Source organism: Scyliorhinus torazame, chromosome 3 (genome assembly GCF_047496885.1).
Source record: "Scyliorhinus torazame isolate Kashiwa2021f chromosome 3, sScyTor2.1, whole genome shotgun sequence".
Classification (NCBI taxonomy): Eukaryota; Metazoa; Chordata; class Chondrichthyes; order Carcharhiniformes; family Scyliorhinidae; genus Scyliorhinus; species Scyliorhinus torazame.
Window position 1 is genome coordinate 198,565,014 of NC_092709.1, and position 18,060 is coordinate 198,583,073.

General features: G+C 46.5%; 1 protein-coding gene across 7 annotated transcripts in view; it reads right to left on the bottom strand.

The window, feature by feature from the left end:
* corin (corin, serine peptidase) overlaps positions 1 to 18,060 on the bottom strand; it is a 420,139-nt gene that overhangs the window by 203,039 nt on the left and 199,040 nt on the right. For all 7 annotated transcript variants that reach the window (XM_072496714.1, XM_072496713.1, XM_072496715.1 and 4 more), the window contains exon 5: positions 17,209 to 17,387. In XM_072496714.1, the coding sequence (XP_072352815.1) occupies positions 17,209 to 17,387 (179 nt within the window). The remainder of the gene's footprint in view (positions 1 to 17,208; positions 17,388 to 18,060) is intronic.

Below are 18,060 nucleotides of genomic sequence, written 5' to 3' on the forward strand. Positions count from 1 at the left end.
TCATTGTTGAACGTGGACGCCAAATTGTTGGCAAAGGTACTGGCATCGAGGATAGAGGACTGTGTCCCGGGGGTGGTGCACGAAGACCAGACAGGGTTCGTAAAAGGGAGACAACTGAATGTTAACGTGCGACGACTATTAGGGGTGATAATGATGCCCCCAGTGGAGGGGGAGGCAGAGATAGTGGCGGCAATGGACGCAGAGAAGGCATTTGATAGGGTGGAGTGGGAGTATTTATGGGAAGTGTTAAGGAGGTTTGGGTTTGGGAACGGGTTTATTAGCTGGGTTAGACTTCTTTATGGGGCTCCAACGGCAAGCGTAGTTACAGGTCGACATAGATCGGAGTATTTCCGACTATATAGGGGAACAAGACAGGGATGCCCGCTGTCTCCATTGTTGTTCGCGTTGGCAATTGAACCTCTGGCCATGGCGTTGAGAGACTCCAGGAAATGGAGAGGGGTGATTAGAGGGGGAGAAGAACACCGAGTCTCGTTATATGCGGATGACCTATTGTTATACGTGTCGGACCCAGCGGGGGGAATGATAGAGGTTATGCGAATTTTGAGGGGGTTCGGGGATTTCTCGGGGTATAGGCTAAACATGGGGAAGAGTGAATTATTTGTGATACATCCAGGGGACCAGAGTAGAGAGATAGAAGGCTTGCCTCTAAGGAAAGTGGAAAGAAACTTCCGATACCTGGGGATTCAGATCGCTAGGAGCTGGGGAACCTTGCACAGACTTAATCTGACACGGTTGGTAGAACAAATGGAGGAGGACTTCAAGAGGTGGGACATGCAGCCTCTATCGCTGGCGGGCAGGGTGCAAGCAATTAAGATGATGGTCCTCCCGAGGTTCTTATTTGTATTTCAATGTCTCCCTATCCTAATCACTAAGACCTTTTTTAATAAAATAGACAGGAGCATCACGAGCTTCGTGTGGGCAGGGAAAGTTCCGAGAGTAAGGAGGGGGTTCCTTCAGCGTAGTAGGGACAGAGGAGGATTGGCACTACCGAACTTGGGCGATTACTATTGGGCCGCCAATGTGGCAATGATACGTAAATGGATGATGGAGGGTGAGGGAGCGGCGTGGGAAAGACTGGAGAGAAAGTCCTGTAAAGGGACGAGTTTAGAGGCGCTGGTGACGGCGCCGCTACCGATCTCACCTAAAAAGTTTACCACGAACCCGGTGGTGGCGGCAACATTAAATATCTGGGGACAGTGGAGGCGACAGAGAGGGGTGCGGGGAGCCCTGGTGGGGTCCCCAATCAGGAACAACCATAGGTTCGCCCCAGGAAGAATGGATGGAGGATTTCAGAGCTGGTTCCAGTTGGGAATTAGGAGGGTGGGAGATTTATTTATAGATGGGACTTTTGCGAGCTTGGGAGCATTGGAGGAAAAGTATAAGTTGCCCCGGGGAAATTTCTTGAGATATATGCAGGTGAGGGCATTTACTAGACAACAGGTGAGGGAATTTCCATTGCTCCCGACACAGGGGATACAGGACAGGGTGCTTTCAGGGGTGTGGGTCGGAGAGGGCAAGGTGTCAGAGATTTACCGAGAGATGAGGGAAGAGGGGGAGGAGTCGGTGGGCGAACTAAAAGGAAAGTGGGAAGAAGAACTAGGGGAGGAGATAGAGGAGGGTATGTGGGCTGATGCCCTAAGCAGGGTAAATTCCTCTTCCTCATGCGCCAGGCTTAGCCTGATTCAATTTAAGGTGCTACATAGAGCACACATAACGGGAGCAAGATTGAGCAGGTTCTTTGGAGTGGAGGACAAATGTGGGAGGTGTGGCGGGAGCCCGGCAAACCACGCACATATGTTTTGGGCATGCCCGGCACTGGAAGGGTATTGGAAGGGAGTGACGGGAGTGATTTCGCGGGTGGTGAAGGCCCGGGTCAAACCAGGCTGGGGGTTAGCTCTATTTGGAGTTGCGGAAGAGCCGGGAGTGCAGGAGGCGAAAGAGGCCGACGTTGTGGCCTTTGCGTCCCTAGTAGCCCGGCGCAGGATCCTACTCATGTGGAAGGAGGCGAAACCCCCCGGACTGGAGGCCTGGGTAAATGATATGGCGGGGTTCATTAAACTGGAGCAGATAAAGTTTGCCCTGAGAGGATCGGCTCAAGGGTTCACCAGGCGGTGGCAGCCATTTCTCGACTACCTAGGGGAACGTTAGAGGGAAGACAGATGACCAGCAGCAGCAACCCAGGGGGAGGGGGGGGGGGGGGGGAGGGGGGGTTTAGTTTAGGTCAAAGATAAAGGGGTTTTGTTACTTGTGTATTGTTTAAAATTTCTGTATTGTTATTGTTGCGTTTGCTTTGTAAGAGGGGAAAAATTGTTGTTTGGGGAAAAAAATTTCAATAAAACATTTATAAAAAAAAAAGTAAACAAAATGATCATGGCATTTGTGTGTGTGTGTGGAGGGGGGTGGGTGGGTGGGTGGGGGTGGCAAGAACCAGAGGATCCCAAGTTGACACTGCAATGGAGGAAAAACATGGACGCACCAATAGGACTGGGAGAGATCATGGAGAGTATCAGCTCCATGCAGGTGGGGAAGGCGCCAGGACCCTAGGTTGCCAAACCTACAGTACCACCACTGGGTGGCCACAGCCGAGAGGGTGAGGGAATAGATACGAGAGCCAAACACGGAATGGGTGAGACTGGAGGAGTCGTCCTGCAAGGCAACAACCATCCGAGCCCTTGCCACGGCAGTGCCCCCATCACCCTGTCAAGGTACACATCCAGCCCAGTGGTGGTAACCACATTGAAGGTGTGGAATCAAATGAGGCAACATTTCGGTTCAACAGAGATATCCTCCATGGTCCCCATATGCGGCAACCACAAATTCCCACCAGCAATGCTAGATGCCACTTTGAAGAAATGGAGATGCTAGCAGTTAGGGACCTCTACATAGGAGACAGGCTCGCAACCTTGGATGAACTGACGGAGGACCTGGACCTACCGACGGGACAGGAGCTCAGGCACCTCCAAATTAAACACTTTCTCCGCAAGGAGACGGCAAAGTACCCCAGGGCCCCGAGGGACACTCTCCCAGAGGAGCTAATCAATACAGACAGTAAGGATGAGGGGCGCTGTGAGGTATATACGGATGGTTGCTGACAAGGCAAGCCTAACACTGGACGAAACTAGATGGAAATGGAAGGACGCATTAGGACGGAAGTGGGTTAGGGACTCTGGAGCGAAGCACTGAGCAGGGACAAATACACCTCCTCCTGCGCAAGGCTCAGCCTCATGCAGCTTAAAGTGGTGCACAGAGCGCACCTGACTAGAACCCGAATGAATGGGTTCTTCCACAAACATGCGGGCCATTCATCAGCCTGTTCCAAGACCTGTTCAAGGCCAGCAGCTACGAGGAAGAGAGAAGGTGGGGAACGAGAGGGAGGAAGACAAGGGAGGGCACACGCAAGAGACAGGGGCAGAGGGGGGGGAGGGAAGGGATTCCCAAAGAAGGCACAAAAGGAAGCACAGGGGACGAGGGGAGGGGGGGGGGAGGGCCACGCAGGCCCCACACCCTCCCAGCACCAAACAACAATGAATAAAACCCCAGTGGGTGGAAAAAAAAGGGGGGAAAAGTGGAACATGCCTCTAACAGGGGAAGGGGTGGGGGACCGTTTGTAAAAACTGTTGTACATATGACACAAACTGGCTTGTAAATATCAGACACACTTATGAGATCATAGAATTTACAATTCAGAAGGAGGCCATTTGGCCCATCAAGTCTGCACCGGCCCCTAGAAAGAGCATCCTACCTAAGTCCACACCTCCACTCCATCCCCGTAACCCCACCTAACCATTTTTGGACACTAAGGGAAATTTAGCATGGCCAATCCACTTAACCTGCACATCTTTGGACTGTGGGAGGAAACCGGAGCACCCGGAGGAAGCCCACGCACACACGGGTAGGATGTGCAGGCTCTGCACAGACAGTGACCCAAACCGGGAATCGAACCTGGAACCCTGGAGTTGTGAAGCAAATGTGCTAGCCGCTGTGCTACTGTGCTGCCCTTGAGCTGCTACTTTGTATATATCATGTGCTTTATATATGAAACTGTTATATTGTTAAAGTTGGAAAACGCCAATAAAAATATCTTTTAAAAAAGATCTGGAGAGAAAATCTGGCTGTTTCTCGGGGGAGAAAGACACTGATTTTCAGCCAGAACCTGACACTTTGCCATTTTGGGTGACGATTCTGCACATCACCTACAGGTTCCTTCTATCCATTTAAACCAAAAAACTAAGTTTTAAAAATTCATTCAAGTGTTATGGGCTTCTCTGGCTAGGGCAGTATTATTGCCCATCCCTAATTTCCCTTGGGAAGGTGGTGGGGAGCTGCCTTTACTCCATGTGGTGTAGATGTATCCAGAGTGCTCTTAGGAAGGTAATTCCAGAATTTTGACCCAGCAACAGTAGAAGAAGGGTGATATATTTCCAAATCAGGATGGTGAGTGACTTGGAGGGGGATTTCCATGTGGTGGTGTCCCCAGGTATCTGCTGCTCTTGCCCTACTAGAGAGTGGTCCTGAGTTTGGAAGGTGCTGTCTAAGAAACCTTGGCGAGTTCTTGCAGTGCATCTTGTAGACGGTACACATTGCTGCTATTGTATTTTGGTGGTGGAGGCAGTGAATGTTTGTGGAAGGGGTAGCAATCAAATTACTTTGTCCTGGATGGTGCTGAGCTTCTTGAGTGTTGTTGGAGCTGCACTCATCCAGGCAAGTGAAAAGTATTCCATCACACTCCTGACTTGATTGTGGACGGGCTTTGGGGAGTCAGGAGAGAATAAATTAGTTGCAACACAATTTTCCTTTCATGAACCCATGTTGACTCTGATCAAGTTTTGATTTTCCAAGTGTGTTGCTATCACCTCCTTAATAATGGATTCTAGCAATTTCCCTTTGACAGATTTTAGGCTAACTGGCTTGTAGTTTCTTGCTTTCCGCCGCCATCTTTTCTTGAATAAAGGTGTTACTATAGCTATTTTCCAATCCTTTGAGATGTTTGCAGAATCTAAGAAACTTTGGTAGATTATAACCAATTGATTACAATTAGAGGGGGGGAGAAAGAGAGAGACAGAGAAGAAAGAGCAGGAGACGAGAGAGAAGAGAAGAGAGAGAGAGAGAGCGGGAGAGAGAGAGACAGATAAACAGACAGACAGAGAGTGAGAGAGCGATATGGCGGCGCAGTGGTATTGTCACTGGACTGGTGATCCAGACACCCAGATTCGAAACCCGCCACGGCAGATGATGCAAACTGAATCCAACAAATATCTGGAATTTAAAAATCTAATGATGATCATAAACCCGATTGTCGTAAAAAAAACCTGGTTCACTAATGTTCTTTTGGGAAGGAAATCTGCAGTCCTCACCAGGTCTGGCCTACATGTGACTCAGCAGATGTGATTTCACAGCTATGTGGTTGACTCTTAAATGCTCTCTGAAATGGCCCAGCAAGCCACTCAGTTGTATCAAAAGCCAATAAAAAGGAAAGAATCGGACGGACCATCCTGCATCGAGCTAGGCACTGGAAACAACAACAGCCCTGTCGACCCTCCAAAGTCCCCTGACTAATATGTGAGGGCTTGAGCCAAAATTAGGAGAGCTGTCTCACAGCCTAGTCAAGCAACAGCCTGACATAGTCATACTGGCTGAATCATATCTTACAGATAATGTCCCAGGCCAAATATGGGCAAGAAAACCTGCTGATTACCATGTACCAGCCACCTTCAGCAGATAAATCAGAATTCCTCCATGTCAAACATCACTTGGAGGAAGCACGGAGGGTGGCAAGGGCACAGAATGCAATCTGGGTTCAATATCCATCACCAAGGATGGCTTGGTAGCACCACTACTGACCGAGCTGGCCAAGTCCTAAAGGACGTAACTGGGTCTGCGACAGGTGGTGAGGGAACCAACAAGAGGGAAAAACATACACAATCTCATCCTCAGCAACCTGTCTGCTGCAGGTGCATCTGTCCGTTACTGTATCGGGAGAAGTGACCACCACACAGTCCTTGTGTGGTGGAAGTCCTGACTTCACCTTGAGGGTCCCCTCCATTGTGTGGCACTACCATTGTGCTAAATGGGATAGATTCAGAACAGATCTAGCAACTCAAGATTAGGCATCCATGAGGCACAGGGCAGGTGTTTTGAGCCCATTTTAATCAGACTACAGTGTGTAAGTGTTGCTTTCAGAGGTTGAAGAGTGTGCTGGTGCACAGGGTGAGCAAGGAGGAAAATGAGAGTATCCAGCATGTTGCATTGTTGCCTGTTGAGGACTTCAAACTATTTGTAACACAATTTTGCAGTCCTGGGGAATGAGGAGTTGGTACTGGCTGCTAGTTCCTCTTCACGGTGAGAAGTGTTGGTGGCATCTACAACCAGCAGCCAGTACCTCCTGGCCCGTGCTTTCCTCAAAGGTATCCTAAAGACCTGAATAAATGAGGTTCTGCGTTCTCTATTGCCCTCCAAGTCCAAACGGTGTTTGCGTCATTATTTTGTGCAAGTAAATAAATAGATAAGATATTCAATGAACTTATTTAAGTGAAGAAGCCGAACATTGTTACTATTTGACCTCTTTGGCTCCTCTATCTATTGAAAACAGGACAGGCTGAACTGCAATTTTAAAGCTGCACAGAGAGGTTTCCAGTTGGTAGGTAAACGGATATGATGCCGGCGACTGCACCAATGGGAATATAAATGAGCAGACCCTGGAAACCTGCTTGTAGTTTCCTCTACTAGACATCAGCAGATGTAAAATCAATTAAAGGGGTAATAACATCATGATTAATTTTGAGAAAAGTCTATGCCATATCAATGCCCATTTTTAATTGGAACAAACAAAGGTCATAGAAAATTTATTTTGGAAGGTGCAACGTGTAGTTGATGGTATGATTTCCTTTGATCACAGCCCTATTGTAAATAAAATGCAGCATAGAACACAGACATTGAAATTCTCCAGCAGTTCCCTCATCAACCTCTAGACCCTTTAATGATGAAAAAACATCCCAAAGTGCTTCACGAGTGTAATGAGAAAAAAAATGCCAAAGAAGGAGGTATTAGGAAGCATGACTAAAAATAGAATGAAAGAAGTATATTTAATGAGGATCTGAAAGGAGGATAAAGAAATGGAGAGGTGGAGAGGATTGGGGAGATGCGGTGGGGAATTCCAGACCATATGGGACAAAGGCAGTGGGAGATACAGAGTTGTTTACAGTTGGAGTTACAGAGAGGAGGCTCCGAGTCCATGAACCCATTTGAACATAAGGACTAGAATTGTAAACATCAAGGCATTGGTGGACCAGGAGTCAATGTGGGCAGCAAGCACAGGAGTGATGGTTGAGCAGGACTTCATGTGAGTTAGGATGCAGTTTGCAAATTACTTGCATGGACTCCAATTTATAGAGAGTGGAATATGGGAGGACAAGGGCAGAAGATGTATGAAAACACCACCACTACCTGCAAGTTCTCCGCTAAGCCACATTCCATTCTGACTTGGAGCTACATCACCGTTCCTTCATTGGAGTGGTCATATGTATCAGGAACAAAGAGTTATTCTGGTTTTTTTATGAATAGGATATACTTGCCAGAATTTTCAAGATTTTGGTAGATAGATACCAGTTTCACAGCTACATTAGAGTAAGCCAGTTAGACAATAGCTAGTTCGAGTGTACAGATCTTCAGTACTACATTAGAGAGGCTCACAACTTGTGGCCTTTGCTTGGTTCAGTCCACTCAGCACCACATCATGATGCAATGAGTGACCCTATTAGGCACTGGACTCATGATGGTGCAGACCTCAAGAGGGGGGCAGCGTGCAATCATTGTGGAAACAATTCAGCTTTGTCTCCTGTTCATGTGTGCTGAGATTGCCCGCATGAAGAACAAGGGGTGATGTCCAGGGAGCCTTCTCCACCCATGGGTTAACATTACCAGAATTTCTGTAGGGGTGCTGTTTCTCATTCACTGTAGCCATAGGAGGAACAATCAAAACCCCATAAAAAGTGTAAACAGCATTTACATCATGTTTACAGGGTTGCTGCAGATCATCTGCCAAGTTACAACAGATTAACTGAAGTGCCCTGCGGAAATTCATCTCCTCACGTGTAAACATTGCAAAAGTAAACTCAACAATTGGGCTCTTTGCATTGTTCATTTTCGAGGCAGAGCTGCAGTAACAAACAATGGATCTGCCACGGAATCAGCTCAAGAGGAAGTTCCAGGCATGATATAATCAACACGCACTGCTTCTCACAAATGGCACAAACGGAGCAAACAGTATAGAATATAAAGCACACATTGCACCAAAAATTCATGCAAAGATTTTTCACTAAGAACATGCAACATAAAGTTCAGCACTTCATATTAAACATGCACACATTCGGATATTAGCCTGGATTTTCCAAAGAATATTGTCACAATTTTCAGGGTGTATTTAGAATATGTCACTTCAACATCTCTGATTTTAATTACTTCACCATTGGTTCATTCAACTGACTGGACTCCCAAGCTCTGGAAACTCTCCCAGAACCTCTTTGCCTCTCTGTCCCTCTTTATTCCTATGAGACACTAATTGAAACCTTTGAACAACTTTTGATCATCTGCCTTATTTTCTTTATGTCGCTTGGTGTCAAGTTTTGTTTTATAATGCTCCTGTGAAGTGAGTTGAGATGTTTTATTGCCTTGAAGGTGCTAATCAAATGTAAGTTGCTGTTGTTGTTGAGAGAAAAATGTCAATGATCTGTTCTAGAGGATCCTCCCTTTAGTGCCACACAAATTTCCAGAAAAAAGCAGAATCAGCCACGTTGAAATGTGTGGGGATATTTAAATGAAATTGTAATGACATGGTAATGTCTACATCCAATTTTCTGTCATTACCACATTAATAATAACTGCACCCATTCCACACAAAGGCAACATTGCAAGGCACCATAGGAACAGAGCAGATGAGTCACAAAAGGAAGACATTGATGGGTTATGTCACATGCAGAAATCCAACTCAACCCTACATTGTCAGTGGCTGCAAAAGTAAAAGAAAATTGATGATACTTCCCCATCGGTGTGCTTTCTAAAAGATTCATGCCCCAGTGTAGTCGTACACCTCCTGGGCGAGCCCCAGATCAAGCATTTGTCAGGCCAGAATCTGGGGCGAAATTCTCCGGTATCGGCACGATGTCCGCCGACCGGCGCCCAAAACGGCGCAAATCAGTCGGGCATTGCGCCGCCCCAAAGGTGCGGAATCCTCCGCATCTTGGGGGCCGAGCCCCAACCTTGAGGGGCTAGGCCCGCGCCAGACTGATTTCCGCCCCGCCAGCTGGCGGAAGTGCCCCGCCAGCTGGCGCGGAAATGGCATTGCCGGGAGGTGCATGCGTGGGAGCATTAGCGGCCGCTCACGGCATCCCCGCGCATGCGCTGTGGAGGGAGTCTCTTCTGCCTCAGCCATGGTGGAGACCGTGGCGAAGGCGGAAGGAAAAGAGTGCCCCCACGGCACAGGCCCGCCCGCGGATCGGTGGGCCCCGATCGCGGGCCAGGCCGCCGTGTGGGCACCCCCCAGGGCCAGATCGCCCAGCGCCCCCCCAGGACCCCGGAGCCCGCCCGCGCTGCCTTGTCCCACCAGTAAGGTAGGTGGTTTAATCCACACAGGCGGGACAGGCATTCTAGCAGCGGGACTTTGGCCCATCCGGGCCGGAGAATGGCGGGGGGGGGGGCCCGACAACCGGCGCGGCGCGATTCCCGCCCCCGCCGAATCTCCGGTGCCGGAGAATTCGGCAACGGGCGGGGGCGGGATTCACGCCAGCCCCCGGCGATTCTCCAACCCGGCGGGGGGTCGGAGAATCTCGCCCCTCAGTTTTCACCCGGCATTGCTTACAATAGTTACTATACTTTAAAAGTACTTCAATGGCTGTAAAGCATTGGGGCAACCTGATGATTATGAAAGATGCTATATAAACGTAAGTCTTTCTTTATTTCAATCCGTAAGTGTTTGGCCAGGCTAGGAAGCAGGGAGGCCTGCCCCAGCTATGTCCCCACCATCAATGCTGTCTTGTTTAGGGTAGGGCTCCATCAGAGTTAGAGTGGGAGTGTTTCAAAATGTTCTGTCTCCCATTAGAGTTATGGCGGGAGACTAGTAGAATGGGCAGAACTCCCCTGCAGGTTTTGTGATCCCCTCCCCATCAGGGTCAAATGGGGGTCAGAAGCCCATGGTGTGGAAAATAATCACCTGGTTACGCTTTTCTCTGAATCGGCGAATTAATGGCCACAGGATCAGCTTTTTGTCCTTAACAATTGGCAACAGTTGGCCCTTCCAGCAGTGAGGAACCAGTGGGCTACTCTTTCAGGTACAAAAGAGAGAAGGTGCTCCAAGATGGAGGCACCCTCGCTCCAATGTTTTACTTTGATTTGAGAAATGGCCTTAGCAGTCCTTGTGTGAGTGGGTGGGGAGGGGGAGAACACCCAACCATGGTTAGACCTGCAGCTGCAACTCAAGGCAGGCAGGCATTGGGAGGCCATCTTCAGGAAGTTCACTGTTTCCCAACGCCTCTGGGGGCCACATGGAAAACAGGCATTAATAGTTCTCCAATCAGGTCAATTGGTTACTCATTCTGCCTCTGGGAAAAAAGCCTGGAGATGAGATGGAGCCAGGGCGGCACAATAGCTCAGTGGTTAGCACTGTGGCTTCACAGCGTAGGGGCCCCAGGTTCGATTCCCGGCTTGGGCCACTGTCTGTGTGGAGTATGCAGGTTCTGTGTTTGCGCGGGTTTCCTCTGGGTGCTCTGGTTTCTGACATTTGGACATTTTGATGTTGACTCCTTACAGATGCTGCCATACCTGCTGAGATTTTCCAGCATTTTCTCTTTTGTTTTGGACATTTCGATGCAGAGATGGCAGCGTTGGACTGGGGTGAGCACAGTTAGAAGTCTTACAACACCAAGTTAAAGTCCAACAGGTTTGTTTCAAATCACTAGCTTTTGGAGCACTGCTCCTTCCTCAGCAGTGCTCCGAAAGCCAGTGATTTGAAACAAACCAGTTGGACTTTAACCTGGTGTTGTAAGACTTCTTACTGTGGACATTCTGAATTCTCCCTCAGGGTACCCGAACAGGCGCCGGAATGTTGAGACTAGAGGCTTTTCACAGTAACTTCAATGCAGTGTTAATGTAAACCTACTTGTGACACTAATAAAGATTATTATTAAATCTGGCACGCCAGCCAGTGGCACGAATTATTGTGCCTGCCTACATGGGGCTGAAAAAAATCAGCCCCATGTTTTCATTAACTTTCTCATTGGACAAATAGTGTTGCCTTCCCTTTCAAAGTAAAATGAACTGAACAGAAGCACCAAAGGATTAATAGAAAATGATGGAAATACACAGCAGATCCATCAGTATCTGGGAAAATGCTCCATCTCCATTTGAAACTTTTGCTTTTTTGTTTTTCTCTCCCACTTCATCTTTGCTAAGCAAAATAATGAATACAGCTTCAAATGAGGATACGGGAATTTTCCTACTTTAAAACTGACCCCGGGCCTTACAAATCATTAAGGTTTGGATGCATACCCTTCGCACATTGCAACATAGCAGATTATGGCACTTTTGTGGCCTCCAATGCATTTTATAACCGTTTTTATACACATTAGAATGGTTCCCTGAAATTCTTTGCAGCATAGTGCACGTAATAAACAGAACAATATTAATGCCGTTTTCTTTTTTACTAGGATGTGTTGGACCCATTTTATAATGATATGCCTGACATTGTGGTGTACAAGAATGTGATTGCCTTCTGTGGACACTTTATAACTGTACCATAAACATCTGAGAACAGATTCCATTCTCCAAGGGCATTTTTCCCATTTCATAAAAATAAACCTTTACTTGAAAGAAACTCAGTGGAATTTCATTCATTAACCTCCTGCCATGTGGGGAGCACCGCGCTTGTTAATATGGAGCTCTAATTAAAAGCTACAGAGTGAGATTACATTATGTAGAAGCTTCTTCCAAAAATATTCCCTCAAATTACTTCCATTATTCAAGAATGAAGCCCTGTTGAAGTGGGTTGTTTTTTTCAAACTGCTTTAGTCAATATTCTATTCGGACTTAAGTATAATAATAATAATTGCATATTGTCACAAGTAGGCTTCAATGAGGTTACTGTGAAAAGCCCATAGTCGCCACATTCCGGCGCCTGTTCGGGGAGACCGGTACGGGAATTGAACCCGCGCCGCTGGTCTTGTTCTGCATTACAAGCCAGCTGTTTAGCCCACTGTGCCTACAACACGATTCAAATTCCTTAAACATTACTATACGGTAATCATACTACAGTAAGTCATTATTTATTTTAAAAACCTGCTGGCCAAAGAATCCTCATAGAATAATTACATCATCCCAAATATTATAATTTTCTTTCCCTATCTCAGTTATAGGCTGTTCAACAGAGTTAGCTCCACATCAAAACTCTCTAATCCCATTTCTTGAAATGTCTTTACTTTCCTTTGTTTGTTTTATTCCTTCAATTCCTGCAATAACAGTTGGCAGGAAATAAATTCTCTAATTTATTCATTAAGTTTTATTTATAATCCTAAGATTATGCTTTTTATACTATCGTTTTATTACATGAAAACGAGAGGCGAGGTTAAGAAATTGTCAGTTCTCCTCTGAAATGGTGCCTGACACTACAGCTAGGATTTTTCCCTCTCAGTCATGTCGGGCGGGTTCAGCGACAGGAGTGGATAATCTCACAAGAACAGCCAAATCTCATTTCACGTTGAGTGAACACGCGATGCAATTGCCCCCTCCCCCATCAGTGATGGGACCGTTCATTGTCGTTGAATGTCAGGAACATCATTTGAATTAATTAGCATATAATTCTTAGACCTCAACACCTGAATCATCATCCCCCCCACTCAGCAGAAAGTCGGTGTGAGGGCAGAAAGGCGTAAAATCTGATTGGTCCCCCAAGGCATGCACCTGGCGAGCATACCTCCAGGAGGGCTCAGGTGAGAGTATCCCTCAGAAGGGAGAGGATCATGCCCGCATGTCCACTGGCACTGCCCCCTGCCACTACCCACAGTGCTAGTGGGGCAGTGCCAGGGGACAGGGCCGGTGAAGGTACGGGGTTGTTCTAGGGTGAACTCCTTAGCCCTGGAATGGCTTTTAAAAATCCTGTCAGCAATATGCCCCACGTCCTACCTCTTGATTTTTTTTTCTAAAGTGTAGGACTAAATAAAATAAAATAAAATAAATAATCTTTACTGTCACAAGTAGGCTTACATTAACACTGCAATGAAGTTGGGTGGGGTTACTGGGTTATGGGGATAGGGTGGAGGTGTTGACCTTGGGTAGGGTGCTCTTTCCAAGAGCCGGTGCAGACTCGATGGGCCGAATGGCCTCCTTCTGCACTGTAAATTCTATGATGAAAAGCCCGTAGTCGCCACATTCCGGCGCTTGTTCGGGTACACGGAGAGAGAGTTCAGAATTCTCAGCTGGTACGGGAATTGAACCCACGCTGCTGGCCTTGTTCTGCATCACAAACCAGCTGTCTAGCCCACTGAACTATATGGTGGAGAAAATCGCTGTTGCTGTCAGCAGCTTTAACTCCACTTTTCCCACTCGCTATCGGCCTTTGCCAATGCCCAGGAAAATTCAGCCCATATTTAAAATAAAGTAATAAATAACAAGAAGCTAACTTGTGACGATACAGAAACATTTTTTATGCAGAACAGAAACAGAATACGTTCATTGAGTGCATCATCTGAGCAAGCTCGCTGCATCATTACATTAACAAGACAAACATGGATGAGCTGAGGCTGGAATGTGGGATGATGAAGGAATGTGAAACCTTGGAGTTCGTCTGCCACGTATTTCTGAAAAATTGCTGTGTGCAGTGGATTTTGTTTTAAGTGTTGCATATCACAGTTTTAATGATTTTTTTCACCATCATTAGGTTTACCCAATTGTATTTTTTCCCATGAAACGAAACATAATGAGGGAGTAATATGTGTGCACAGCACCAATTCTAAGCAGTCTTGCGTCAAATCACTGGACCAGGCAGTGCCACAATGGGCCACTACCTGCAAAATCCATGCTGCTTTCTTCAGCGAAACCAATGAAGGCAAGAAACAGTCGTACATGAATGAATTTCCCCCCACTGGCTCTGAATTTCAAGATGTAGTTCTCCTGACCTCCCTCTGTAACTTTAGTATAAGATCAGTGAACCCCCAGAGAGAAAACATCATTGGTCATTTTCAGCTTGTTGATGTTATTTTGCTGCTTGTCAAAATGATGCCAGGAGATATAGAGAATGCCCATTGGAATTTTGGATAATTATTTAATCCTTTCTCTATCTGCTGTAGCCGTCTCACTGCAATCTGCACCATTCTTGAAGGAAATGAGAAGATTAATAACCAATCTAAGTTCTCTTAACGACACAGGGCAGAATCTTCCATTTTTGAAACTAAGTGCCGATGGAGGGCGGGTTCTCCAGCTGGTCAGAGTGTCGGGAAATCGTACCCAATTTTGTGTTGGGGTGATCATTAGTTATGCATTGGTGAATGTCTCGCATCCACCTGGTGGCTTGGGAACTCATGGGGTCGAAGTTCCGGGCACTATATTTAAGCACCACCAGAATACACACATTTCACTCTCTCCAACTCAGGTGTCTTCAGGAGTCCTCTTGAGATGGCTGCAAGCAAAGAGAAGAAAGCTACACCCAGGTTTAGCCATGTCTCCCTTGAGGCTGTGATAGGAGGAGTAGGTAACACCAACATGTGCTGTAGCCAAGGGCTGGCTCCAGGAAATATACCAGCCTTCCTTCTCTGGCCTGGGAGGTAATGCGATGGCAGAGCAGGTCAGCGCAGCTGGCAACTGCCTCCACAACACCATCCATTGTAAAAAGAGGATGAATGATCTAATCCGCTCCGCCACAGTAAGTGAACCTTCAGATTACTTCAATATCACACTCACATTATGTGGTAATACCAGGTATTGCAGTACCTGAGAGAGGAATGACCATTGGCTAGACCGCGGGGTCTACCATTGGGTAATGTACATAGCCCCGCCCTGAGAGGCGAGGTATAAGAACCAATGCCGTCCCAGCAGCCTCCACTTCTGTAACATCGCTGCTGGGTACAGTTCTATCTGATTAAAGCTGAACCGATATGACTCCTCGTGGTCTCAAGAGTATTGATTGTGCATCAATTTAATCAGATAAGTACTTTGAAGGATGGATCTCCGCATCAAGCCGGCGTGCCTTCAGCTCAGCCCTCACGCAGAAAACTCCGCCGCGATTCTTAAGCATTGGCTGGCATGCTTTCAGAGCTACCTCGATACGATCACATTATGCACTCAAAGCACTACAATTTTCATGGATCTCAGCATTAGTGCGGACACATATTGATTCTCGGATACTTTCACCATCTCATCCTTCAGCCCCTTTTGTGGAGGGCCCACTACACAGAGGAGGCAAGCATGTGCTCTGCTTCATCCATTCTAATCACATTCCTTTCTTTTGCCTACATGCAGTCCAACATGCCAACAACATGGAGAGATTCCAGACATGAGGAGGGATGGCCAACATAACAGAGCTCACCAGATTTGAGGAAGATGCCAATGAGCTAGCTGGGGAGGACAGTGATTGCTGCTGTGGAGAAGATAGTTACTGGATCCCTGTGTGATGTCAGGGTGATGTGTCAAATCTTTATTGGAAGTGTGAGCTAGATGAACTTGTAACACTTATTGATTGCGCAATAACATTGTGAGGGGACTTCTCAGAAACTATGAAGGGATAGCTGCAGTTGTGTCTCCTCAGTGGTATTGTCAAAGCACAAAACCTGATGAGATGAAGATATTTCCAACCATGCGCTCATCCCATTGTCCACTGTGGTTTCCTATTAAAATGACCACAACTGAATCAAGTTATTTGATGCAGTGTTTGTACTATTGTGTCACCTTTCACTTCCCAGAGCACACGTGTACAGGGTTCACTGCTGACCTTTCCAGAGATCATGGCCTGGTGAACTATGAGGGGTGAAGGTGCAAATGCAAATCTGAATGCAGAACTTGCTGCTGATGTGACCGGTCTGTAAATTCCTTTCGGTGTAATGGCAAGGCATTAAGCAGAGGAGGAATGTGGCCATCTCCCATTGTCTGTACCGTATTTCTCCTGGAATCTTGTGTCTATCAATGTGGCTCACCATCTGGGCAGGCCATCCAGCAGCCCACTAGGGCTGGGGGAGAGGGTTGGGTGTCCCTCCATCGCCTGATCGAGGGACCTGACAGCAGGAAGAGGGATGTCCCTCAGAAAGTTAGCACATCCCTCTGCTAGCTTCCTACCCTCCTTGCCAAGGATGCCCATACCCACATCTATCTGACGATCCATCATAGACCCTCATAATAAGTCCCTCTGTGGTCGGTGGTACTGGTGGTACTGGAGAGCTGCCAGCCTCTGATTTCAACTCTTCTGCGGACTTTATCCAATGGGAGGCCAATGTTGCCGAGGTAAGTCACAGATGACCTTCACATAGCTTTGGGCCTGCCCGTTCTCCAACTAGTGGGTGAGGCGACTGTTACCCACATTAATTCCTGATCTATCTTTGCACACACATACATATATATATCAGTGCACAACATGTGATGAGAAAATCGGGCTCAGATAGGATGCCTTCATAGATGAAAGTGGTGTCAATACTCCCATTCTAGGCTTATGTATGATGAACGACTACTGTGATGAGGTAACAGAGGGTGGCTGTTGCTTATGTCACCAGAAGATTGCATGAGTCAACTTCATCACAGAAGAAAGTGAGGAATTAAGAAACAAAAGATGAATTCAGAACAAGGCCACTACATTTACATTTTTTTATAAATCAGGGACTTGCTACCCCTTTTAGATGAAACAACAGATTTTGTTTTCAAATTCACGAGGACCACAGCCCAGGAAAGTGGAGAGGAAAACTGAAAAAATGTTCTTACTGTCCAGAATTAGAATTAGATGGGATATACCTAACCAGATTTTGAACATCTATTTGAATAGGGTGCACATAGTGTTAGGTACAATGTACCTCAATATTTGTGATTTCAAAATCTATCATTTTAAACTTGGCAATCAAAGTTGCACAAGAATTAGAGGTGTTGATCTTGCGATGTAGGGCTACCTCAAATTGAAAGGTTGAATAGAAATCTAAAGTGATGATAGGTAGTTAATATTCAACTTACCTTTTCCTTCCTCTTGCTGTGGTGAAAAGCAAATCCTGCTGGTGTTTTCCATTCCTGTATCATTGACAAACCTGGAGCATTTGAGGAACTCTGGCCATCCAGCCTCCACCTGTTGCAATAATGGTTCGCAGCCTTCCTTCGCAGCCTCACAGAATGACATACACGGTAGAATTACTGCTCTAAATAAATAAATAAGACAATGCATTGACATGAATAGAAATATGAATTACTGAGCAAACTCATTTTAATTAAAGTTTAGAAAGCATCATGGTGCCAGCCTACTCGTGGCTGATTTTAAACCTTAAAATACATGAATATGTCAAAACATATGTATACCAGTTAAATAAATTCAGCTCCACTTCTCAAAATACAGGCTCACATGTAATAGTAACTACTGGAAGGACATATAGGTTATGTAAATAACTCTGTATATCCATCAGTGCAGGGGGGTGGGGTGGGGGGGCAAGCGGAGGGTTATAGGGTGCATCTGCAAAGTGTGCAGAGGTGAAGTCCGTTAAGGGTGCCCTTAATGGATACCTGGAATAGTGGTACAGACCCGGTTTAAAACCATCTGATGTCCAAAGAGACAATGCAATGCTAAAGGAAACATGCAATCTAGATAAATAGGGTGGCAGCAAGGGTCAAAAGAAGAATTGGGGAATCTGACTTGGAAGTCTGCCTAATTGCATTTGTTTGTGATCACGGACTGGAGACCTGCTAAGTATATAATTCATATTCTTGGAGCAAAGGGACAATGCGAGTACTTCCAACATCCAGGGACCCTTTGGAGTGCAAGAAACTATTTAATTAATGTCATCAGAGAAACCAAGCTAAGTCACCTGTTTCCTCAAT